The 26,818-nt window shown below is 41.0% G+C and overlaps 1 protein-coding gene across 15 annotated transcripts; it reads left to right on the top strand.

The window, feature by feature from the left end:
- The first annotated feature begins 7 nt into the window (after window positions 1-7).
- On the top strand, window positions 8-19,786 carry GDAP2 (ganglioside induced differentiation associated protein 2). 15 transcript variants are annotated; one of them, XR_014937354.1, is made up of 15 exons: window positions 8-106; window positions 1,165-1,412; window positions 2,714-2,853; window positions 5,985-6,138; window positions 8,018-8,106; window positions 9,375-9,451; window positions 10,445-10,604; window positions 12,037-12,190; window positions 13,097-13,173; window positions 14,000-14,076; window positions 14,976-15,115; window positions 15,593-15,647; window positions 18,046-18,189; window positions 19,041-19,201; window positions 19,551-19,786. XR_014937354.1 is itself a non-coding variant. In XM_015874222.2 (14 exons), the coding sequence occupies exons 2-14, from the start codon at window positions 1,237-1,239 to the stop codon at window positions 19,086-19,088; spliced, it is 1,491 nt and encodes a 496-aa protein (XP_015729708.1). In that variant the 5' UTR covers window positions 8-106; window positions 1,165-1,236; the 3' UTR covers window positions 19,089-19,786. The 15 variants fall into 15 exon arrangements, 5 of the variants coding, with proteins under 5 accessions (XP_015729708.1, XP_015729716.1, XP_085380359.1 ...); XR_014937361.1 differs by having other exon boundaries at window positions 18,083-18,189; XR_014937358.1 differs by having other exon boundaries at window positions 12,040-12,190.
- The last annotated feature ends 7,032 nt before the right edge of the window (window positions 19,787-26,818 follow it).

Consider the following 26,818-nt stretch of genomic DNA (forward strand, 5'->3'; position numbering starts at 1 on the left):
GGACGGAAGAGGAAGCGTGGGGAGGCCGCTCTGCTTGTCTGGGTGATGTCGGGGGAGCGGGGCCGGACGGCAGGCTCAGGCCGGGCGGGAGCGGCGGGGCCCGAGGGTGAGTGGGTCGGTGGGTGGGTGGCTGCTGCCGGGGGTGGTGTGGTTGCTTTGCCTTTGTTGCTTACAGCCTGAGTTTGGGTTGGCGGTGGGGTCTGCTTCCATGGGGTTTTATTATTGCTTCTTTTGTTGGTTTTTTTTTTTTCCTTATGTATTCCTTTATTCCTGTTTCGAAAGCGCTGTTATGGATGGAAAATGGTGGATAAGCAGTGTGTTGGGGCAGCTTTGATTCACTAGTGAGGTTCGGCAGCAGCGAGGCAGCCCGGTGTTGTTACCTGCTGTTAGCTGGGCAGGGCTCAGGTCTTCATGTAACAGAGGTCAGATAGCGGAGTTCAGTCTGTTGCAGTATTGGAAGCTCATTGGTCAGCATTCAGATTTATATCTTCTCTGTCGTTCTCCTGTTTGGGTTTTTGTACCTAATTCCATGGTAATAAGAGCTAAGCAGTGCTACAGAACTCATTGAACGCAAGGTACATTTATACAGCTGGGTTGTAGCACTAGGGTGGACGCCTCTCCTGTTGTTAGTCTTTGACAGGGGTTTTTTTAAGGGCATGGTGCTAGGTTTGTTTCTCTTTTTTCTTCTTAGAGGTATCATAGAAACAATGATCATCCAGTTTCAACCCCACTGCTATGTGCAGGGTTGCCAACCATCAGACCAGGCTGCCCAGAGCCTCATCCAGCCTGACCTTGAATGCCTGCAGGGATGGAGGCCACTTCCCCACCAATAGGCTGTACTTTGGCTCATTCCAGATGCTACTTTCCTCCTGCTTTGCTACATAGTCCAAAGTAGTGTTTTCTAGGCTTGGGAATTTGCTTTCCACGTTTTCAGGTTAATGAAGGAAGTGGGTTGTTTTTTTTTGGTCGTGCATTACTAAAGAAAGTGTTTGCCTTGTCCTTTGTCATAGGGATGACAAAACGAGGAAGGAAGAGAAGTTGTGTTGGGGATAATTCCGTATTTCTGTTAGCTGTCGTTGCATTGCAGTCTTGTGAAAGGTCTGGCTCCACAGGAATCGCTTTTTGTTACCAGTTGGTGACCCAGTTTGATTTCCTTCCCTTAAGCACCTGCAAGACTCCATTGAGAAGTGGAGTGTGACAAGTTAACAGGAGAAAAGAAGTTGTTCCATCTGTTCCATGGATCCCTTGGGTGCTCCTTCCCAGTTTGTGGATATTGACGGTCTGCCAGACTGGAGTAGTGTCTGTGAGGCTACCCAGGTGGATTCTCACCAAAATCCTGTTGGAAAAGATCAAGTCGATGTTAGGTCACCTTTTCCATACAGGGAAGACCTCAATGCAAAAATCATCTTATGGTAAGTTCCATATGGCTCTGATGTCTGTCATCACTTCTCCACTTACTGCTTCCTACAACAACCGCTGCTACAGAAAAAAGCCTTCAAGCCCTCCTTTTTTTAAACTTATTTAAAATGTATGTATGTACTTGTTGTCTGCTTGGTTTTTTTTTCTTCCTTTTCTGGCTCTATCAGTATATCTTTCTTTTATGTGGTTCTTTTATGTGGCTTGCTTGGCCCGTTTTTTGTTTTCCTTCCTCTCTCCGTTCTCTATCTTTCCATCTCCATGTTTTCCTACCAAAATCCATTCACCTTGATGTGCTGAGGAGAATTTACTCCATCAGTTTTTCTTTCCTGTGATCAGATACTCAAACCTACTCTCTAGATGAGTAACTCTGTTAAACAGTATGAAGAGAGGAGGACTTTCTCAGAGTGCAAATTCATGGGTCAGCCTGAACCTCTTATCTAGTTCACGCATGCAGAAAATAAGGCTGTTTGTGGATTTCCCAAACCAGTCAAAGAAAGAAGAAAAATAGAAAGTTAAACATCTACTACAACTTGGCTTTGGGTAAAATAAGCTTGTGCAATTTGAACTGTGATCTGAATCTCTTCTGAATTGTTGTTTCCCTTCCTATGCTCTTTGATTCCAAAATCTGTACTGACTATTTCTGTGACAAAAAGCAGGTCAGTGTTCTGCTGTTCTGTCTTCTTGCATGGATCTCTGCGTTGTTTATCTTCTGCCTGTCTAACTCTTGTTCAGCAGAGTGAACATGATCGAATTGTGAGTTCATAATTTTGGAACAAAAGCAGTGAAGATTTGACTGGCTGCAGTGTCACTTGAGGTCTTCAGTGGTCTGAGGAAGAGCAGCAGTGAGGTGCCCTGGATAATGTTCCTGCAGACCAAGAAAAAAACACACTGAAATATTTGTTGACACTTAAGAAATAAAATGCCATGTGGACTGTTACCTTGCCTCTAAGATATGAGGGAATACGTCCCATTTTGGAACGTGTTACATTCCACGCTGCCTTTCGTGTTTAGCTAAATAAACTGCCCTATACACAACTGCAACACTGTGTTTTATGCATATAGCCCTGAGTTACTATTGAAGTTATGAATTTTCAAGGAAATGAAGGGCTTTGTGCAATCGGTCTCTATCAGTGACAAAGAATGATTCTGCACTGTGAGCACATCAGTGTATGCTACACTCTATGGGAGCTGAGATACTGCTAATGCTTTAGCATAACACAGACAAGCAAGGAAATGCTCATTTGAGAATATGCTGCTTAATCTGACTTTAACCTGCAATAAACTGTTTCCTCAGGAAAGGAGACGTAGCGTTACTGAACTGCACAGCCATAGTGAATACCAGTAATGAATCTCTCACCGATAAGAACCCAGTATCTGAAAGTATTCTCATGCATGCCGGGCCTGACCTTAAGGATGAACTTCAGAAGCTCAAGGGTAAGTAGCAGAAGGTGGCCTTCCTTCTGAAATCTGCTGTCCTTGCTTAGTTTGAAGTATCACTATTTGGGTATGAACTAAAATCAAGATGCAGTTTCTCTTTTTTTCCCCAACACCTGTTCTGAAGGCAAAATAAAGAGAGGAAGATAGACTCGTGTATACTTCCTCCACTTTTGTCATTTAGATTACAGATCATTGAAAAGCCTTTGGCAGGTGTGCAAGTTGCTGTGTTAGAAGAATTCCCATTGTTATTTGAAGCTACTTAGAACAGTGTGCTCATCTGAGCTTTTGCTGTAGGGACCTGGCTTATGTAGCTTCACGTTTTGCTCTTGCCCTGCTCAGTGTGCATCCACTTGGTGAGTGGAAGAAATAAATTTAAGTTTGCCATTGCAGGAGTTAGGTGTGTTCCTAAACAGACCATGTATCCTTTCTCAGCCTGTCTTTAAGGAAGTGATTTATTCTCAATGCCTGTTAGATGAAAATAAGTGTTTGGGTTTTGTTTTTGTTTTGTGTGAGGAACCAGGAGTTTATAGTTGTCCAGGGTCATACCAGAGTCTGATACAGCTTGCAGTTAAGATTACTCATAACAATGGTACTGAGCTGAATTTTGAGACCAGACTGACTCCTGAGTAGTACTGATTACTCTCTTGGAGAGCAGCTCTTTATCATGTAGTAACAAAATGGATAGAAGAGGCATAGTATTTCTAACATAAGTGGCTTAAGCTGCAATAGAATAGATATCCTATTCTGCTCATTCAGCTTTGTTCAGCTGTTAAAGGACAGCAGATGTTAGTTAGGATCCTGCTATATATATATTCACTCATTTAACATACACTTGTGCTTCTTTCAGTTCATTGTGAGATAGGACAAGATTTCAGTCAGTCCTTAGAATTCAAGATCTTTCACCTCTGTAGGAAGTTTTCCATAAAAATTGGGCTTAGTTCTTTAAATTCCTTTTGCCATCCTGATCCTCCACCCCTGTAACAACAGTGTCTTCACTCTTTAATGTGTTCTATAGATTTATTTCTCTGATAGTTTTCCTTAAGTCTTGAGATGGGATCCTTTCAGAAATCAGTTCTTATCTGACAATATACTGACTGGCATGTTGTGTGGGAGAAGAAAGAGGAGCCGTGTTAAAGCTTTGACTTCTTTGGGCTCGTTAATATGAGTTTAACAGTAGCAGCAGAAACAGAAGGGGCCTTAAATAAGAAACCATTTAATCATTCATCAACTCAAATTCCTTTTTGTGCTCTTTTCTCTGTTCCTTATTTTTTTGCATAGGAGATTGTTCTTGATGAGAAATGAAAATGTTTGGGCTTTAGTCTAGAGCTATAGAGGTGATTTTTTTTCAGCTCAGTTATTCCTAATACTCTTTCTCTCCCCCTCTCTCTCTCTCTATATATATATATATATGTGTGTTTTATACAGTCTAAGGAAAGTCATGATTTTTAAAGCATGTGATATGCTGGCATTTGAAGAACTGTGTTTTCTTTAAGGCTCAGCTAACTTCAGTGTTCCTGGGAATTGTGTAGTTTTAATTAACAAAGAAATAATACAGCCAAGGGCTCAGGCTCACATACAAACTGCTATTGATATATGCTTGCCTATCCACACATGCCTGTTGCAATCTAATTAAGACCTTCTGTAATAGCAAATTGTACTACTAATCTTCCAAATCCAGTGAGACTTTTTCTCCACTGCATGCTTTATATGGAGGACTCCAACATTCCAAAGTACAAGAGGCTGCTGTAGTGTTTGAAATGTCACCAGGTAAACAATAAGATTTCAGCTAGGTTCCCAGTTTTGCCACAGACCTTGACCTTGTTTAGGTCACTCTACTGGCTCACCTCTTTCAATGTGTTAAAACAGGAATTACTAAGTGTGATGTAAGCACAGTTAGAAATTACTGATTCTGCATCTAGTTGTCTGAATGTATTAGCTTCCATACTGAGTTCAGAGCTATACCTCAGACTTGCTTCATTCTTTTCTAAGAGAGAAAATACTTGAAATGATTTTTATTACAGGTCTTGGGTTGCTCCTTTAGGTTTGTGTGACTTCTTCCCTTTTTTAGTTTAAAGCTAATTAATCCTTTATCCTATTGCTACACTCCTTGATAGAGTCTCTCTCTCCAGCTTTCTTGCAGGCCTCCTAAGGTACTGAAATGCTTCTGTAAGGTTTCCCTGGAACATTCTTTTCTTCAGGATGAAAAACCACAACTCCCACTTGTTTACATTTCATTCATTTTCATGGGGAATAGCAGTCTATAAGATCAGGTTAAAAACTAATTCAGTGAAAGACTTATTTTTGTTTAGGTCTGAAAGCTTAAGTGGCTCAGTACAGCAGTATAAGCAAAAGAAAGGTGGTAAACACTCCTCCTTGAGGGCTGGGAAGGAGTTAAATAGGAGTACAGAGACTAGTCAAAGAGCAATGTAAAACAAAGTGATGTAAAGGTATGCTAGCTTGCAGTACATGGTCCTAGACTATGTAACTAGAGGTGCAGGAAATGGAACAATTAAGTGTGTGGTTTGAACTTGTTTGCCTTCAAGCTAGACATCTGGTCTGTCAAGAAAGGTGTCATATCCTTGAGAATAATACTTGTGCCTTGTGGACACTGAGAAATTAGCAAAACAACGAATGTAAACTTGTTCTGGGAGTGAAATGAGTGAAATGTGTTCTCAGTCTCTTTCTGTTTTCAGAAAGGTTTGTCTGCAGCTATTGAGTTTCTCTTTGGATAAAGAGACTGCAGGGCTCCTTAAAGCAGTCTCTGAAATCCAGATAGTTAAATTCAGAAGGATATTTGTATATCAGTGTTCTGCATGTAGCATAGTAAGCACTCAAGACTGCGCTTCCAGCAATTTCTAGTTTGTCTTTATGTGTATAGTTTTGAAAACTGGGAGGAATTAGAACAGCTCTTACCTATTCACTGTGACTGGGTAGTTTTAAGCAGTTGCTTTGAGAGAGAAAGAGAGCACTATCCTTAATATTTGAAAGCAAAATTACTGTTTTCTTTATATACAAAGGCAAAACTTGTCTGATTCTGGAGGTAGTCAAGAGCTTGAGTACTTTTGCCCTTCTTTTTGTGATATTGGTGCAAATCTTTGTGGCATTTTTTGTTGTTGTTTTTTTCCCAGGATGCAGGACAGGAGAAGCTAAACTCACCAAAGGATTTAATTTGGCTGCACGCTTCATCATTCACACGGTTGGACCCAAATACAAGAGTCGTTATCGTACAGCAGCCGAGAGTTCTCTGTACAGCTGTTACCGGAATGTCCTGCAACTTGCAAAGTAAGCATGCAGCAGCAGCCATCCTTGGCACATCTTTTTCTCCTTGATGCTTTGGTCTGCACAGAGATCTGAGCTGGTTCACGTCTTGAAGCCATGTAGCTGGAGCTGTGCAGTGTTCCTCCATTCTGAGGAGGAGCAATAATTGTGTTGGGCTCCATGTTGGTTTAAAAGATTTTGGTAAGGCAGCAGCAGCTTGTCTTTGTGCAGCCACATGAACATACCTGCAGGCAGATCTGACTGTTGCAACAATGGTCTGTCTGCTTTCATACTGTAGCTGCAGTTCTGTGTCAGGGTTATTTCTAAATCAATATTTGCTGCAGATGAGTTTGTAGTTCTTCCTCTCTTCCATCTGTGGTGTTTTCTGCTTCCTTTTGCCTAACAGTTTTTCATCATGACGGTTTCTAATTTCTGTGTTCTGTTCACCTCCCATGAAGGCTGTTATAATGGTAGCCATCATTTAAAACAACAACAAAAAAACATTGAACAAGTACAATGGCAGAAAGTACAGAAAATATACCTCATATTTATGTAGGGTTGGAAAGATCAGTTCTTCCAAGTCTGAACTGTGTGTTACAACGCAGTAGTACCTGTTTTGTAATCCAGATTACAGCTAAGGGTTCTAATATAAATGGATTATTGGGTTTTGTTTGCTTGTCTTTGCCTTTGAATTAATGAGCAAAGGCAGATCTGGATTTGAACATCTTATAAACAGTGAAGAAACGTTCATAATTTTGCTTACTGATCTGAGTGCCTTTAAATCCTCCTATTCTGTAGAGTGACTTTTGACATTTATGGAATTACTGTCTACCATCCCTGAGCTTGTTCATAGACTCATCAAGGTTGGAAAAGACCTACAACATCATCCAGTCCAACCATCCACCCATCACCAATTGTTCTCACTATACCATGTCCTTCAACACAACGTCTAAACATTCCTTCAGCACCACCAGGGTCAGTGCCTCCACCACCTCCCTGGGCGGCCCATTCCACTGCCTGACCATCTTTCAGAGAAGCAGTGTTTCCTAATGTCCAGCCCGAACCTCCCCTGGCTCAGCTTGAAGCCATTCCCTCTAGTCCTATCACCAGTTACACAAGAGGAGATGCTGACACCCAGCTCACAAAAGCCTTTCTTCAGGTAGTTATAGAGAGCAATGAAGTCTCCCCTGAGCCTCCACTTCTCGAGAATAAACAATTCCAGCTCTCTCAGCTGCTCCTCATAAGGCCTGTGCTCCAGACCCCTCACCAGCTTTGTTGCCCTTCTTTGAATATGCTCAAACCCCTCTGACTTGGCAGTACATTTGCTTTCCTTTTCTAATAATGTACTTTCCTGCTCTTGCTTTTCTTAAAGTATATGCCTCTCCATGCCAGTGTTCATCTAATCATAACTTATGACCAAGAAAGCCATTTCCATCTGAATCCAGACTAATGACCCCCCCAAAAAATAATAAAATAAAGGTCAGGTTGGGGAATAGAGTATTTGCAGTGAAGAGCACTGGTTTTGTTGGTTTTTCCCTCTTTCCCTCACTGTCAGTCCTGTGCAGGAAGGAAAGTTTTGGAAAAGATTACAGGGAGGCTGAGGGACGAACTCATTCAGGATATGAGAAAATGCAGAAATGGTGTAGCTGAGGTAGAACAAGAAACTCTGAGAACACTCATAAGGGAAAATGGTGTGGAGTCATTAATGGTGCTCTCAATTTCTGCTTAATGATGGTAGGTGTGTATCCTTCCAGGTAAAAATTCTTCTGAGCAAACCTAAAGGCTTGTTACTACTACAAAGAAGCAGGAGATAAATACTGGTGTTATCTACTAGGCTGGTAAAACTTTGTTCTCATCTGACTGTAGATGCTTCTATTCATTCATTTGTCTTTCTGGATTTCAGGGAACAGGCAATGTGCTCCGTAGGATTTTGTGTCATTAACTCATTGAAAAGATGCTACCCCTTGGAGGATGCAACCCACATAGCACTGCGTAAGTCTGTTGGAAAGTGACATAAATTCACAGGTAGTATTCAACAGATTGCTCTTCTCTGCAGACTGATGTTGATATATGGAAGCTTCTTTTTTTAGGGCACTCTTGAGACTGTAGTGTTTTCCTGAAAAATTCAGCTTAACAGTGTTCAAAGGAACAAGCTAAGCAAGGCAGAACAAAACAACTGTATGCTAGAAATGTGTAGTTTATACAGTTCTAAGGTTGTGTGTTCAAGAATAAACCACCTAGAAGTTCAGAGGAGGTCAACAAGAGTAGGCAAAGAGTAGCCAAGTAGGCTAGTCGTCTTCAGTCTGCAATACACTGATATTGAAGGGTGTGTGATAGTTTTCTGTAAGCTCACAAGTGGAATGAAAGTGGTGAATAGGTATCAGCTGTTCGCTGTCTCTCAAGATGAGAACTGGGAACTCTAAAATAATGCTAGTATGAACCAGGATGAGAAAGAAACAAGGAGAAATGAGAAATGTTTGGGGTATTTTTATAATTACATTATTTGTTGTATGGAACTTAATACAAAAAAAAAAAAGTAGATAAAAAAATTTCAAGTTTGGTTTCAAGTATTTCAATATGAAATTGGGAAATGGAGGTTACTAGAAACAAACAAACAAGAAGTCCTTGGCTGAAATGACTTTATGCATTTTTCCATTCTTTGAGAAGAACATCATGTATTTGCTTAGTTCTTACATCTCTTCTGGCTTTTTGATTTCGTTTGGCCTGCTCCTTCTGTCTGAGTTCCATTTATAACTTTTGTATGCTGCTTTAGTATAGCTGACCCTTGAGGTTTTTGTGTGTCTAACTCTGCTTTGTACCGGCTTCTGTATGGCTTGCTGTCAAGCTGTTTCTGTGGTAACTGAGGGAACAATAACTTGTTCCAGGGATATCTGGTTTTGGCAACTTGCATAGAACTCAGTAAAGGAAGGATTTGGCTTGGTTTTTGCAGGGTGCTTGGTTCTTGTTCAATAAAGTCAGGTGTAATTAGTAAGCTAAAACCACAGAGACTCTTAAATTTTCATATCCACCTCTAAAGGGAGAAGCAGGAGAGAATGAGGCTGGAACTTGCCATATGCCCAACAACCCATTTCTTGTTAAAGCACCGCTTATTCCACGTTTGTGTGCTGCCACTGAGCTACTTTGTTGAAGAGGGTAGATGTCACTTTCTACTCTGCACTCCACTGATTCCCTCGTGTGTGGTCACACGTGTAAATTTCTTCTCCTGTACTTCTAACTACATTCGTTCTTATTCCTTGCAGGTACAGTTAGAAGGTTCCTGGAGATTCACGGGGAGACTCTGGAGAAGGTCGTCTTTGCAGTCTCTGAGCTTGAAGAGGTATTTTCATGAGGTTCATTCCATCAGAATTCATTGTCATGTGTGATCTTCTCTGCAGCAGTATAAACTCCCACACTGTAAAGTTGGATCAGGACTCCCCCTACAAACCATCCCATCTCGCTTAGACTTTTGGTTGCGCAGCATCCTTCTGTCTCCTACCAGCATAGCATCTTATCCAGTACTGCATATATTTCTAGAAGTCACCACATTCACAGTCTTTCCATTTCTGGTTTGTCTGTTCCTGAGCTATAAACAGGAGTCAGTGTTAGAGTTTATACTATACACTTGTGCTGAATGTGTGCCAGCAGCTAGAACACAGATTTCTTGTGCAAGGCTTGCTCCTTATGCAGTATTTTTGTCTCGTGCTTTTAAAAGATTGCCCTGATTTCCAGTATAACTCACCCACAAATCACATACAAACACCTTAAACGTTGCTTGCTGGCTTGTCGAAGTAACAGCGTTGATGTTTCTTGATTTGTTTTCAGACAGGTGCTAACACTTTGAATATTGATTTCACTATATATATCACACTTTCTAGTGGTTGTTCCTGTGGAGAACGCCAGCACTGTTTATATAATATTTATTTTCCTCATCCAGAATAAACAACTTGATGGGGAATGTAGAGACCCATTTATATCTAAGCATTCTTTGCCTAAGCTGTCATCCATGTAAATTCATTACAAAACTGAATTATCTACTTTCTACCCAAGTTCATTACTTTAAAGCAGGATCTTCTCAGGGTCACTTGCCAGTGTGGCAAAAAAAAAAAAAAAAGAAAAAAGAAAAAAAAAAGAAAAGAAAAGAAAAAAAGAGAAATTAATTTTGATGAAGGCTATCTGCTTCTGTTGCCAAGTAGCATCCAAATTAAGCCATCCAGGGAAGCGGTGCTTTGCCTCCAGACCTCAGAGAAGATCCCTGCTACAAGGGCAGGTGTTGTATGTCTGAAGAGCAAGGATGCATAGTGGACCTTCATGAGGTTTTTCTTATTTGTAGGCCACTTACCAGAAGTTGATGCCTCTGTATTTTCCAAGATCTTTGGAAGAAGAGATACAATCCTTGCCTTACCTCCCTGCAGATATCGGTAATGCTGAAGGGGAGCCTGTAGTACCAGAGCGACAGATCAGGATTACTGAAAAGCCGGGCATTCCAGATGGTGAGGTTTTTAACTGAATTTTGGAATAAGGTCTCTATGTGAAAGTCAGGGGAAAAGAGAAAAGTGTATAGCAAGCAGGAACTTCTGCTTTCTGCTTTGCTGTAGAAAGTGACTGGAGGATGTGGTAAATCTGTTGTTTTGTCTTATTTTTTGGGGGGGAAAGATATAGGGTGTTCACTACTTCTGCAACTCTCCTAAGTTGGTTAGGACTGTTTTTTCCCCTTTAGAATTCTACCAGTCCTTGACTGAAATAAGCATTGTTAATAGATTATCACAGGCTGTGTCTTCAAATGTTGTCTGCGTCTTGATCTGATTTTGTTGTCACTGCACATACATAAAAATAGTAGGTGCTTAATGAAAATTAGCAGGAACTTGCTAAAACGTAGAGGAACTGAGTAATTCCAGGTGTCTGAGAAATGACTGTCAAAAGCTCAGTGAATGAAATCAAGTTGTAAAGAGGTTGCCTAAGTTTCAAGATTGGGATGTTGAGAGATGAAAGTCAAAATAATATGAATGGGTATAGCTATACATTCTTCCTTCCCCATTAAATAAGGATATCAGTAACTTAATTTTTCTGTTTGTGGTACAATATGTAATGTAGCTACTCCTCCTGTTCAGGCTGCAGTTTCTTATTTGTTTTCTTTTCCCCTCTCTACCTAAACCTCTGGCTTGTGATGTTTGCTCCTTTGACTGATTGCTGTGAGACATTCAACCACTGGCTAACAACTTACATAATGTTTGGTTTGCTGTGTATGTGGGCAGATGTGTGTAGTGGAATCTTGAGGCCTTTTCCCACGGTTAGCGTAGCATGTCATGTTAGAGCTATGAAAATCTATTCTTATCCAAACTGCCCAGAGAGGCAGTACAAGAAGCCTCAATAGTTTTCCTTCAATATGTCAAGTTCAGTAAAACATTCTCTTACTGTTAGCAGCAAGTGAGCCTGTGCTGTTGTACTTCATCTCACAGCCAGGTAGCAGATAACCAAATTCAGGTTATCAACTTATCTACAGCCTCTGTTACAGCAGTGTCAATACAAAAGGAAGAAGTGAGCCTTTTCTGCAGTACAGCTTCTAAACTGAATAAAACTGCATCACATGTCCCTCTGCATGCTTGCTTTTCATTTTTTAACAGTTAAGATGATTGTAAACCCTAAATCACTCTCTCTGGACCTTATTTTTGGAGTCCTTCCGAGAGAGTTAACTGTCATCCCCTTTGTTACAAGGGGATAACTAGGACCTGTAAAGTTATTTTACAGACAAAACAACATCTTAAGGTTAAGTCTGTAGTTCTCAAGTATGCGGTATAGTCATGGTACATTGCGTTCTTTGTGTATCATGATGAATGGGTTGGCTCACTGAGATACAGCAATTTGGAAGCAGCACTGCTGTTTCATACACTGCTTGAACATTTTATGCTACCTTTGTTTCTACAGCAGATGCTTCAGATGAAGAGGGGCTGGAGGCAGATTTGTCTTTCATTGGTTCCCATGCTTTTGCCCGTATGGAGGGAGACGTTGATAAACAGAGACGCCTCATCCTTCAGGGACAACTATCAGAGGCAGCACTGCAAAAACAACACCAGAGGAAGTGAGAATTTCCTTGTCTGTGTGAATGTTTTGGGTTAGCTAGTTGTTCAGAGAACCAACCTTTGTGTTAATTTCATTACCTGTTAAGACTGATTTCATCTTCAGTCTTGGTAGCAGCTTCTTTGTCCTGAAGGGAATGGGTAGCAAAAGGGAAGCCATTGAATCCACTGGCATGGCCAGTGCATTGGAACAGCTGGGTTGTCCTTTTGCCACATGATGTCACTGTTTTGTCACCATTCTGTGTGATGGGGTCACTGCCTTTAGTATTGCCTGCTTGCTTCTGAGGCTGTAGGCAGCTAGCAGTAGTTTTTCTCATTGTCTCAAAGTAGAAAGATGAAAAAGCTGCGGTATCCATTTATTTCTCTTCTTGTTTTTTTTATTTTCTTTCTCTTCTGCCATTAACCTTCATGCACCTGACCACTTTCCAAGAAGCCAATCCAGTACTAGAGGCTCTTGAGGAATGATGTTTGCCATGCCTGGTCAAATTGTTCACCATTCAAAAACTAAAGCAATACCGATATATGACTCTGGTTGCTGGGTTCTTAGGTTCAACTTCTAGACTTCTTTTTAAGAATGCTTCTGATTTTTGAAGTACTGGTGCTGAGGTGTTTCAGTGGAAAAACTGAAATGTTTTCAGCCCAAATGTAAAATCATCAGCAGTTGTGTATGGAGCATCAGCAGTTGTATATATTCAGTGTCCCACTAAAACTCATTAGATGAGTCAGTGAGCATTTATTTTTTCCTCCCCAACACTTCTTTAGCAATTTGAAAGAAGCTCCATTGGTCAGAATTTCATGTTAGAGAGATATTGCTCACTGAGTTTGTTTTATCCTTCCCTCTATATACTACTTCGGACTTTTAATGCCAAAGTGGAACTAGATCTGACCAGATGTCTTTGTTTTTCTAGTTACAATCGTTGGCTGTGTCAAGCAAGAGCTGAAGACCTCTCTGATATTGCTTCCCTTAAAGCCTTGTACCAGACAGGTAAGTTCAGGGATGACCTGATGTATATTGTCTTAGAATAAAAATACAATACAAAAATGTAACACTTTCTGTTTGACTACAAAATGTACCATCAAGCAAGGCCAGAACCTCTGCAGTAAAGCAGGTATTCTCTCTTGATTGACTTTAGAACACTGTGTGGTAAACTCCCAAAAAGCTTCTCTTTAACAGGCTGAATGAGGATACTTGTGTGTTCTCAGTTTATCTGCAGAATGTAACCAGTAACACTCTGAAAGGAAGAATGGATTCAGTGGGAATGGGAGTTCAAACAACAACAAAAAAGAATATTCTGTGGGTAGTTTAGCAACAGTTATAGAGAGTTGCAGTTATGCTTTCTGATGCTCAAGAGCTTTCTTGCTAGGTAATTAGTTCCATTAGATTAAGCCAATGTAGGAGATGCTCTGTGTGAAGTAATTCATTGTCTGGTCTGAATAACATCTTTTGTTGCAAAAAAAAATGAATGTTGTGTGATACCTTCCTCTTTAATTTTTAATTATTTTGGCATAGACAAGGCATGTTTTGGGCTGTTATTTTTTTGATTTAGATAAACGTGGTGTACACAATTGATGTAAAATTATATTCCTTAGTTATCTAGAAACTTAAGTTTCTAGGATATGATGCAGCTGCCTTTTCTAGACCAGCATAGATACTGGCATAGTAAGAAATAACTCTAGCGTCCTTCCTCTGATTTCTGAGATATAAACCAGATGCGCTGTAAAAATTGTGTTTTCCTGGTTTAAAAAAGGACCAACTTAGGAACCTGATGTGACTGGGAGATGTTTCATTGTGTTATTTTTTTTTCTTGTAGGTGTGGATAACTGCGGTCGCACAGTGATGGTAGTTGTTGGAAGAAATATCCCCGTAACATTGATAGACATGGAAAAAGTAAGACTTTTAGTAAGACTAAAGTTGTGTAGGTTGAATGTGAATGTTCAGGATTTGAGAGTCAGATTATAAGAGTAACTTGGAGTTAATACTAGAAGTGTTATCTGTAGACAGCTTAAATGAATCATAGAATGTCCCAAGTTGGAAGGGACCCAGGAGGATCATCAGGTCCAACTCCTGGCTCCACACAGGACTGCCCAAAAATCAGACCTCGTATCTGAGATCATCATCCAGAGGCTTCTTGAACTTCGGAAAGCTCAGTGCCATGACTACCTTACTTCCCTGGGGAGCCTGTTCCTATGTTTGACCACTCCTTTGGTGAAGAAGCTTTTCCTGATACCCAGCTTGAACCTCACTGCTGCAGGTTCATGTGATTCCCTAGGGTTCTGTCGCTGGTCACCAGAGAGAGTGTAGATCAGTGCTTGCCTCTAAAAAGAGGGTAACTAAAAAATATTTACCTAAATAGACCAAAACTTATTCCCCTGTATAAATTTTTGTGTTTTGGGATGGCTTTTCTGGAGGGCAAACTTGACTGTGTTCAGAGAAACATGCCTCACATGGACTCGTTTTTCTTCTAAAAGCGACTCGTTCTGCTTCTGTAACTGGAAAACATAGAAAGTTAAATGTAACAAGTCAAAATAGATTTTTATGAAAACAGCAGGAATTTATCTCCATCTGTGAGTCAGGTAGAACAAAAAAGACATCCAGATGACTGCAGTCAAGTTTAAAGACTCGGAATATTCACCTTGCTTTTGTAGCTCAAACAGAATGCCACTCAGATTCATAATTTCTGAGCTGTGAATGAATTGAAAGAAGCAAATCAAAGTATAACGCAACTGTGAGGGAATTATTTGTGAAGGAATAAATTCCTTTTCTTTTTTTTTTTCTTCTCATCTCAGGCTCTTCTGTATTTCATCCACGTCATGGATCATATTGCAGTTAAGGAATATGTCCTAGTGTATTTCCATACTCTCACAAATGATTACAATCAACTAGATTCTAATTTCTTGAAGAAACTCTATGATGTTGTTGATGCCAAGTGAGTGTCAATATGAGAATAACCCCTTTGCGCTGTGCGAATGTTTGCCATTCCTTTTATCTGTTTTCCCATTTAGTTGTTGTGCTGGAGCAAAGATCTAAGTAACAAAGGCAAGAAAAAGGAATATTTAATCTTTTCAGCTCAGAACTCTATTTGAAATTAAGAAGTGCTGTCCTCAGCCATCTCTTATCTGTAGCTGTTTCAGAAATAAACATGGGGTTTATTGTCTCTCCAGAGGCACAGCTACTGGAGCCTGACGTTGTTAGATGTTTCTAGTTGTGAGGGAAGAGGCTTGGGTAGTCATAAGTTGTCTATAACTTTCGCAGTCCACATAAAGGATGCATTTGGGATTAGTACGTGCCTTTGTTTATACAAGATTTGGCTTCTTAAAATGATTCCACGGGCACTTAAACAAAATGGTCTATGTTTTGATACTAGTATCACTTTTAAAGAGCTTTTTTTCTTTCTTTAAACTAGGTACAAGAGGAATTTGAAGGCGTTATATTTTGTCCACCCAACATTTCGTTCAAAGGTGAGGTATATAGTAGAAAAGAAAAAAGCATTTTGGATATTGGCAGAGAGTAGCATGTAAAGCTGTAGTGTAAGGAGCATAAGTTCTATAGAGGCTTTCAAAATTAGACAGTGTCTTCTGGCTCCATTAATAGAATTTGAAATTCATCTTTACCTTTGATCTAGCTGTAGTTTTCCAGCCTCCAATGCAGTGCAGTTGTCTTGTTCCTGTTTTGCTGTGTGTATCCTTAATAGAGAAATGTGTCAAGCAGCATTGAGATTAGTTAGGATTATTGAGTGTGGAGTAGCAAAGGGAAGTGGGAATAATGCTTTTGTCATATGGAGTACTGAAAAATCCTGTCAGTCCTTTAGGAGATGAAAACCTGGTCAAACTGTAAATACTATCCTTTGCTATGACCTGTGTAAGGCAACAGGAGATGGCGCTCTCTTTCTTCTGTACTTTGCATCTACTCGACTACTTCAGGTGAACTAAGTGTCAGGCAGCAGCCCTTCCTAAAAAGTTTTGTCCAATTAAAAGATTGGAAATACGATCCTCCACGTTCACATCAAATGTATTTGTTCCACTTCTTTTTTTTTTTGGCTGACATAGATTAAAATGTGATAAAACTATATGCCTTTCAAAAATGTTTCTACATGTTCAGCAGTAATTGAAGACTGCTGAATTTCTGAAGACTCTCTTCTTTTCTTTCATGTACAGCTGGTACATTGTGAAACTTGGAGCTTCTTGGTTTTATACAGATGAAACTGCAGCCTCCCAGCAGTGTACTTTCCATTTTCTGTCAGGATTGTTATTTGTTTTCCCCCTGTATGTATCTGAATTCTGAGTGGCAGAATTAGAGCTTCCGATGCTTCAGAAAATGAAGGAGCAGACAAACAACATTACTAAGGTCACAAGACTGAGTGGAAAAGCTGAAGCTAGGAAATGCTAGTGTTCCAGATTCTCAGCAGTACTTTATCCCTCTCCTGTCTTCCTATACAATTCTATTTGATTGGGAAATGTTTTGTGTTGGAGGGTGGGAAGCTGTGTTCACCAGTCCATTGCCATTTTTTTTTTGTCCCTTTGAGAATAGCAGTGGAACTCAGCAGATCTACAGGACAAGCAGATAGTTGGCAGAAAGCAGGGAGGATGAGAGACAGAACTCTCTAACTTGCTGGAAATTAATTGGTTTGTACCCAATTCTATCAGCACAGCTGGAGATAAAAGAGGATATGTCAGTGTCATCCTGCCAAGCCTTTTCTTTAACTGAAAGGCAAGGATTGCTGCTGGCTGCTGAAGAAATACAAGCTGGCTGCTTATGAAATACGATGTAGGATATGCAGCAGAAAGTCTTGTTGGAGATGATGGCTGCTAAAAAGCTGTATTAAATGCTGGCACAATAAGCAGCTACCATCTTTTACAGTTGCAGTGTTTATTTCTGTACTAAAAGAGATAAGCAACTCTTGGAAATTCACATATCCCTAGAAAACAAGCATTGTTCTGAATGTACTTGTGGTGCCAAATAATCTTATTTGGTTTCTAGATATGAAATGGTTTTTAATTATTAGAACATCACTATTGTTGCTGAGTAGCAATCTGTGTTAAGATACCCTTGAAATACCACGCGCTTAACTCTTGTACATAAATGTACTTCTGCCAGTTATTGCTTTAGCTGCCTACATGCAAATAAAGGGCTCCTTAGGGCATATTTCTTTTGTGAATTCTCTCCCCTCTCCTTTAATCCAAACAAAGCCTTTAAGAATCTGGTGTGTTATGAGTGAAGCGTTAATAGGTGGATATTTGAACAACCTCGCCCAGAGAAATTGCTTACATAAGTTTAGCAACTTGGCTGTGATTTTTAGAATGTTTTAAAACTGAAACACACAAATTAATACTTATAATCCTCATCTTCATTTTTATCACGAGCGTTTTTTGTCCTTTTTTTTTTTTTGTAATAGCCCTTTCTGGAGATCAGAAGCGTATAGAAAGGTTGTTGCAGACTCCTTGCAGCTTTTTCCACATGAGATCCTTCCTCATATAGTAAAACTTTCCCATTATAATAAGTTTCTCTTTAGGTTATGACCCAACTGTGAGAGGCAGATGGTATATTTTATCTGCATTATACTGTTTTCTGGGAGGAAAAAGAAGAGTTTATACTTCAACCCTGTGGTTTTTCTACAGTAGAAAATAGGGAACTTAAATTGGCAGCTAGGGAGGAGCTAGCATGGAGTTGGGCAGCATTAGCTTTAAAGCTCTGAAGCTTGCTAGGAAACAGTGGTGTGTGCTGTCTGACCTTGTTGTGTTACTGCAATTATATCAGTGCCTCAGTTTTAACTCAAGCCTGTTTTTGAATATTATGTTGAATGGTAAAGCTTTGAAACAGCACCATCTTAATTAGTCTTTGTTTGGGATTTATCTTCAGGTCTCAACATGGTTTTTCACTACCTTTACTGTCTCAGGGCTAAAGGACAAGATCCACTATGTGGAAAGCCTTCAGCAGTTATTCACAGCCATACCTCCAGAACAGATTGATCTCCCTCCTTTTGTTCTTGAGTATGATGCCAGGGTAAGTGATTTCATGTAGCAAGTATCTGTTTATGCTCCCAAGTGTACTTATTGTGCACCTCTCATTCTGTTCAGCAAAAGCTTTTAAAGGCTTGATTTCCACATCTTAAGAATGAGGAAAGGAAAGAGAGAGAGTCACATTCTGTATTTTGTACATTATCCAGGGGTGAGCTTGACCAAGAATCGGACTTCACTCCCAATAGTTTCCGCCTTGTGTGTGCATTTATTCAACCAGCAACTGTAGCTTAACATGCTAAGAGCCTGTCTATAAGATACAACTTCTCATACATGTACTATATACTTCGCACCTTCTATGTTTAAGAAAAAAAAAGTCTTTTTCCTTCACCATGTATCAAGTACATGGCAGGGGTGAGTAGGGAAGCAACAAGGAAGAGTGTAAATCTAGTAGGGAACCACTGCACTGGCTCTTCCTCCTTCCTTCCCCATCCCAAGTCTCTACCCAAATGGTGGAATGAATATGCCTTGCACTGCCCAAGTCAGTCCAAAGAGGTTGTGTTCTAACTACAAAGCAAGAGCCAGAGCTGCGTAGGCAGCTTTGTCGTGAACTGAGTAACTTGTTCTCCTGGCATTTGTGGCTTCCCTGCATCATAGTTGTGGCTGAATTTTTGACCTGGTTATTGTTGTTGTTGTTTGTTTAAAACAAAGGCAAAACCAAGGCCTATTTTTGCCTGACCAACAACACAATCCTGTCCTGGGTGAGTTGTGGTCACTGTACTCATGGAAGAAGCAGTCAGGAGTACCTGTCTATTTTTGTCTCTGTATTAGCACCAATTACACTGAGGTGTATTAGAGAAGTTTTTTGTCCAACTATTTATTCTATTCTCATTTCAGGAAAATGGGCCTTACTATTCCTCCTATCCTCCATCCCCTGACTTGTGATCTGCAGTCCTGCAATGCTGTTGGTTTCCCATGGATCCAATGACCTGATGTCTGCCAAAACCTGTGCATTTGCCCACAGAATTCAGAGAGAGGGTTTTCCTCCCCCAGCTCTGGTATTTTTTTACTTGATGAGATATTTTCAAGCACTCAAGCAATCAGAACACTTTATGCCACTGTGAACTGTACAACTATTTCAAATATATTTATCGAATGGAAAAGTTGGGGTTTTTTTGGGGGATCAGTATTTTATTTTCTTCTTTTTTGAAGCCATTGCATTTATTCCTGAACGTATTTTCTCTTTTCAGGGAGATGCATCATTTTGTTTGTAACTATTATAATTTTCCACATCCGTTTGTAATGCCTGTTTTTGACTGGTTTGTACAAATATTGTGCAGTACCAGCCTGACATGTTGCTCATCACATGGTTTCTATGCTTTCACATCTGGTTATTTTCCTTTTTAGTTAGTGCCGATTACTTTGGTTTTGATGCAGCAGAAGTACCTGAAATTGGGAATACCGTGTTTGCAGGCTGAACAGAACGCTGGAGCCAAGCAGAGATTACTGCAGAACTTAGTACCATAACTGCTGACTGAGCTAGGAGCCTGATACAGTCCCAGTCCATCTTCAGTGAATTATGTGACATGTCAGGATGCCACTACCCTCCCAGCAAGAATAAAATTGAAAAGCATTTACACTTCCTTTATACTCTTCTAGAGTTCTTCGTGCCTGCTTTGAAATACCAGATGTGTTTCTATGATAAAAGAATTCCATCTTTTCCAAGTGGTGGAGAGGCCAAATGGTTTCTTAGAGATGTCAATGTCCTTTTTACTTCTTGATATACTGTTTTACACATCATAGTGTATGACATCTGCTGATTTTGACAGGCATGGTATATTATATGAGAGTGCAGCAGTAGTATTTACGGTATTGGATGTTAAAAGTCTTTTAGCTGCCAAGAGAACACTGAAAGAAGAGGAGGGAGAAGACTCCCTTAAATGATATCATCAGGGATAATGGAATCCATAGTAGGAAGAATGTCACAAAAGTTCTAAGTATGAAATGTCATCATGAGATCTAACAAGGTGGTTAGCACTTTATCTTGTTGGGATAAGTAGGAAAATAATTCTCCCTTGATTTTGATGTTGTGACACACAATCACACTTTGTTTGCACTCTGAGGGTTTTGGCTTTCTTGTGTTAGGAGTACAGTGGAAGATGGCCCACGCTGAGTTTCCTTTCTCTCCTGCCTTGGCCTCCTTTTGGCTTGATGTTGTGTTTATGCTCCATGTACCCTCAGCGTGTTGGTATGTCAGTTACAGATGAAAACTTGGCTGGGATTTAATAGTCATGTACATACAACTTAATACTGTTTTTTAAGTGTCCCCCAGGATCTGTGTGATTCCATTATCAGATTTAAGGTGCTATTGAAAGCTGGAAACTGTAGCACAATGGAAAACCACCTTGCTGTTAATACTTGGGTTGCCAGTTCTTCTTTCACTGCTTCTCTGGTGTTTTTTGAGAGAGGAAAATAGCAGCAGTCAATCTGGAGCAGCTACCACACGTTCCTAACCTCCTCCTTTCACCTAGCTGTTTACCAGCTGCCCTTGTCTCCTGACTGGTTTACAGCCAGCAGTGAATTTTCCATGCCTCTCTAACGATTTGTATAGCTTTCCACCCCCATTAACCAGCTGCTGTTTTTCACACCCATGGCATTTCCACCAGGGCATTTGCAAAATAGCCAGTGCCCACTTAATAGGCAAATTAAAGGTGATTCAAAGTGTATTGCGAAAACAGAGCTCTCAGCTTCATGGGTTGAGGCAGTCCCTAAGCCTTTAGCTCACACATGGCTCAGAGTCATGAGACCTGAACACTTTTCCTTAGGACTCTGTCTGCACGTTTTTCAGACTCGAGCCCAGTCATTTTAAGAAATTACTTGGCTCAATGAAGTGCAAAACCGTCTCTGGAGCATTTGCAAAGTGGAAAAAGGAGATCTTGGCACTGTGCATCTTATTGTGTATATTTTTCCCTTGAAAGACCTTGCTTTAATTTAATTTTATGTTATTTTTTTAATGCAAGTCTTACATATGTGAGTGGCAGGACAGAGCAGCACTGTGCTGTGAAAATCATGCTTTTTTTTTTTTTCAGTGGCTCTGCGTTTATGGTGATTTATGACTTTTTACTGGAGCCTTTTAGAAGTAATGCAATATAGGGGGGAAGGGGATTGAATCATTGAGGATCACAGGTTATTCAATATAATTAAAATAATCCCAATATACAAACTGTGTTTTAGGCTGAGGTAAACACGGGCATACCATAATTAAGGGTGGATACAATGTGCTCATCTTAGAGAGGCCCAGGAGCACACTCTGTGCACGTCTGAACTCTTAAGTGTTTTAACAACCCTACCCACTGCAGAATTAAAACTCCTGATGAAAGCTTTAGACTATTTCACACCATCTGTAGGCTCACGGAGGGAGTCACCACAGGGAAGTGTATTAGTATAATTACGTGAGTATTGTTCTTGCTGCTGTAACTCCCTGTGATGTTGACATTAGAGTGACATGGTTACTGTCACTGAAACTCAAATGCAGCACTCAGGCACTTGATTGTTATTAGTTTACACCTCTTTTGAAAGCATCACAGGGGCTTCCTTACTTAAGCTGCATTCAGATGTGTTTGGGGCCAGGTTCTGTCAAGCTGATGTCTCACCAGGGGCAGGTCATTCAATCTAAGTCTCTGAACTTTAAAGCAGTTACAAAAGTAGTGAAAGGTAAAAGCATTTGGTAGCTGCTTATGTTCCTCCGGTTGTGTTTTGTTTTCTTCTTAAGCAGCTGCTGTTGGGAATAGGAGGTGGCAAAGAGTTGTAGGCAAAGTCAGAATGTCAGGTTTGTGCAGGAGATTGAGGCAGCATGAATTTGTTATGTATATTTGAAATTGAGCTGCTCTTTTCCCTCATTCTCCTGCTTTCTTAAAATGAAAACAGGGCTGCTGAGTCTTTCTGGCAACTTTGCTTCACTCATAGTAGCCTAAAACCTTGTTGGGTTTTTTGTTTTGTTTTGTCACATATGCCTCTGTTGCCTTGTCCTGAATTAGACCTTCTCTTCAGTCTATCCCTGAGCAGTGCTGCAAAGGATTAGCATCCAACTGCTGAGACCAGACACTCCATGTGAAATTAATTTAGATGGTTCTGCTTTTCTGTGAGCTGATATCAGCCTTTCTCCTTTGTCAAAGTGAAAAACAAAAGTAAATCCTGTTTTTTCTTTCCCCTTTTCTTGGCCTCTCAGGGATGAATCCTATTATATCTGACCAAGCAGCAGAAGCAATAGTCCCAATTTGAAACTTGTTTGCACCTCTAAGTATGTTACAGACATTCCTGAATATGTTGATTCTGGCTAAGGAGTAACTGATACTAGTGAATTCTGTTACGAGTGCAGGCTTGGGAGAGAAAGGCTCTCTGTTCAGCTGCATTTGAGGGAATAGATTAAGAAGCTATCTACTGACACAGCTCAGTGCATGACCCTCCTGGGCCAAGGAAGACAAACCTTACTACATAGCCTATAGTCCTAGGGCAGCTGTCCCAATGATTTTACTTCAGTCTTCTATGGAAAAGGGATTGGACCTAAGTTAGAGAGATAAATGAGTACCAGCAGCCTTTGCAATAAGATCAGATGAGGATATGGATGAGCTAAAGCAGCGGAGCAATGAGAAACAAGTAAACCTATTGCAAAAAGCTATTTCCTTTCTAAGCTAAATAAGAAAAAAAAACAACAAAATGTTTTATGCTTCAGTGCTAGGACACAGAGCCCTCTTAGTTTGTATGGTGTAAACAGAAGCAAAGTATGGGGTGGTGGGCGAGTGTTCTGTCTCATGGAGTTCTTCCTGGGGGAGAAGGGTAGAATGCTTTGCAAAGGTGAAGGATGGCAGAGATCAAAATACTACAACCCCAGGCCTTTTGCAGCATGGAGTCTGACTCCCTTGACTACCAGGTAGCTTTTTGGTAAGTATTCAGCTATCTGACTCTAGAATCTCTCTAAGATATTTCAAATGACAAAGCCATTCACAACATGTCTAAGTGGCAAAATTGCCAAGATTCCTAATACAGTTTAGACATAGCTACGGGGGAGGTGGCTCTGCTTGGAAGGACATTATGTACAAAAATGAGGGGAAGGGGATTGTATCAGATAATCCACATCAGCCTGCCTGCCAGCACAGCATCTGTTTTTAATTGGCTAATCAGATCCTGTTTTAAGCCTTTCTCAGCTGTGCTTCCCTTGAAAACCAGATTCCTCATCCAGATGATGCATGGCTCTTTGAGATTACAGTGCAGCTGAAACAAGAGCAGCACTTTCACCTACATTTTATGGGAACCCCCTTAATCTAGCTGAGATGTAGACAGCACAATCTCCACTCTTCCAGTCTATCAGAAAAGTATTCTATGCTTTTTGGGGAGTGAAGAGGAAAAGTAATAAATGCCCATCCCTGTGTTGTGAAAGGAGGAACATCTCTGGCACTGTGCAGTGTCTTCTAATACTGATGCTTCTGGGTGGAGCTGTTTGTAGGAGTGAGATCTGCTTTGCAACCGAGGAGTCACTAATGGTACATGAAGCCAGGGCCAGGTCTTAGAGAGACTGTCTGACCAAGTCTGAGAGGAAAAGGGACTACACCTGGACTGGAGGCAGCATTCACACCCAATCTGCATTGCGTTCACGTTTGTAATCACAGTCCTGACTCATAGCTGCCTGCATAGAGCTGCTATCTGCTTCTGTGATATTTGAATCACTGATCGAGTTTGCTGCAGGAAAGTGTGAAGAGTTCAATTGCAGTCCTTTGGGAAGGTCCTGTAGCTCACCGAGATGCTCACAGGATCGCTTTGATTTCTGTTATGGCACTGGGAATGGTAACAAACTCATGGACTGTAAAGCAATTCTGCACAAAATGAGATCGATGGATCAGTACAGTGGTACCCTGCACTGGAACTAGGTGCACATCCTGCAGAACACACCAAGCATTATCCATTTGGTGGACTATACTTATTTACTAGAAAGATCTGGTTTCAAACTTGATTTTGCATTCTCATTGGAATATTTACACGATGAGGAGGTTGTAACTTACATGATTTAAAAGGTTAAAAGCAGCAGTTAGCTCATGCAACAACTTGGATGCACTTACGCATTGCTAATACTTTGGCAGAAGAAGCTGTATTTACATCATCTGAATAGGTTTGCAAGCAAGATGTTACCCTGTCTGCCCAGGAAGGGCATTTCAAAGGTGTCTTTGTGGATTGAAGACTAACAAACGCTATGCAAGGACAGGGAAGGTGCACTGTGGTCCCTTGACTGTATTAGCAGTGTAAGAAAAGGGAATGGTTGCCTGGCATTTGTTAGTTCTATGTATTCCCTGACTCACTGACAAACTCTTCACTGGCTCTTGCTAAGCTGGGTTTCTGCTGGAGCAGTGAGCTGGTCCAACTGTTTGACCCGCTGGATTGAACACAGGAAATGGTAAAAGTTATATTTGGGGCAGGTAGAGTCATAGCAAATAGATCTTCTCATTCTGCTATCAGTAGTAACAAGCTAAGCATAACCAAACGCTACTCTCAGCCTCATACATCCGTGCAGTCACAAGAGTTCCTAAAAGTCTTTGTGATACATCAGCAAGGGGTAAGGGCCCAGAGACAGTTACAGGAGATTCCAAAAGAGACTCACTGAGTCAGCATGGCAGGTGCTGATCCAAGAACAGGAGAGCAGAGGAAAAAGCCTCAGAGTCACTCAACTCTTCTATTATCAGCCAGTGCTGAGACGTGTCCTGTCTGAGCAACTTTGATTGCACTTTAGAATCTTTTTGAATGAAACTCTTTTATAGCAGCATAGGACACAAGCATTTTTTGAGGGACTGACCAGGAATTTAAAATAAATACAATTTTAAACCTGGTAATTTACAACCCCAAAAGAAAATACACAGAAATGTTCTGCAGCTTGGCTGGTGTAGTAGCAGCTACCAGTGAGATCTGCTCACATGCCAACTGGAGACAGATATCCAAGGGGCACAGGGATAGGTAGCTGATATGAGAGTTTACTGAGACCCAGAGAAGATGGTGGTGTTTGTGCAGCAAGCAAACTACCCTTCCAGATGTTTCTGGAGCCACTGATTCAGTTAGGCAAATTTTCCTCTGCTGAATTGCATTTAAATGTTTCACTCTACACTCTGTGATCATCACTGTTATCATTAGCAAGCAAAACCAGTTACAATAGTCATTACAGAAGGAACAGTGAAGAAATATTTTGCAGTTTGCAGGGAGCTTTCAAAGATAAAAGTCACTAAAAACAGACTTATGGCTGTTTGCTGCAACCTCCCCTCCTGCTCCATCCTCCAGGGGCACTTTTCCAAGCGGCCTCAAAGTGCAGTAGAACAGCTGAGTTGGAAAGACATTCTTTGGTACTTGCTGTTGAATGCAAGTTGTATTACTGAGACAGCAAGCTGTAGAACTAAAAACAGTCTTTAGACCTGTGGAAATAATACACTGGAGAGCCAGCAGCAAGGCTTTCTGATGAGCCTTCATGAGCCTGGACACAGCCCTGAAGCAATGCTGTTGCATGGAAATGCACTGCAACCCTGGAGCATCCAGCCAATATGGGCAGCAAACCACTGCCATCCCATAGCACATCTTGGTGCAATTTCAATCCATTATCATTAAATACACTGACTGTGGATGCTTCTTGAGGCTTAGTTTGGCCTTGTTTCTGGATTGCTTATTTTTTGTGGGAACAAAGCTGTTCAGGAGCCCCTGAACTTATCCAGCACTCTCTGATGTGCTACAGGGTTCAAGAGCTGGGTGCACGCCTGAACCATGACACTGGGATCAATGAAATCATGCCATGTTTGTGAGCTCACCCTGTTCCAAGCCCTCCATTTCCAGCTGCCAGCACCCTGCACAGTCTAAACAGCAGCAGGTTTGCTGTGTCTGGCAAATCCCAAGAGAAGAGCAGCTGTGGCAGCTCCAGGACAGTGACAGCATGTGCACACCAAGCCAGAGTGAAACAGCCTTTGCTCTTGGCACTGGAACAAGCCATAACAAGAAGCAGCCCACCCAAGCATTCGAAGAACAAATGCACCAGGAGACTCTTCTGCTCTGATCAGCCTCCAACTAGCTTAGCATCTTAGGAGAAATAATAAGCTGGAGTATGAGTAATTCAGATACACAGTTGTGTAACCTCATGTGTGGCTGCCAGGAGGAGAGGGCAGAGTCAGTGCTTGGACTGCTCCCCCAGAACCAAGTAGCACAACATGAAACCTGGAGTGCCCACAGAAGGCCTCCATCCCTTAGGGAAGATGTGGGAGCAGAGCAGGGATGAGGGGACAGAGTGCTCCATTTCCAAGGGTCCCAAAACCTACTTTTAACCTGGTTGCAGGTTAAAACCTTCATGTACTCAGTTTATTGTCATAGTGTACATAGAAGGGTACAGCACCCAGAAGGCTGAAGGTAAGAAGTACAGTATATACAAGCTAGGGGGTCATTTTGGAATCATACGGAGTGTCCTGATTTGGAAAGGACCCACAGCGATTTAATTTCCTGGCTCCACACAGTACCAAAAATTTAAACCTTATGTCTGAGAGCAGTGTCCAGACACTGCTTGAACTCTGGCACCCAAGGCCATGCCCACCGCCCTGTGGTGCAGACCCTGTTCCTAACCCCAGCTGCCCTCCCCTGCTCTTTTCCAACCTCAGCTTGAA

Source organism: Coturnix japonica, chromosome 1 (genome assembly GCF_054131305.1).
Source record: "Coturnix japonica strain WE chromosome 1, WE-NBRP24, whole genome shotgun sequence".
Classification (NCBI taxonomy): Eukaryota; Metazoa; Chordata; class Aves; order Galliformes; family Phasianidae; genus Coturnix; species Coturnix japonica.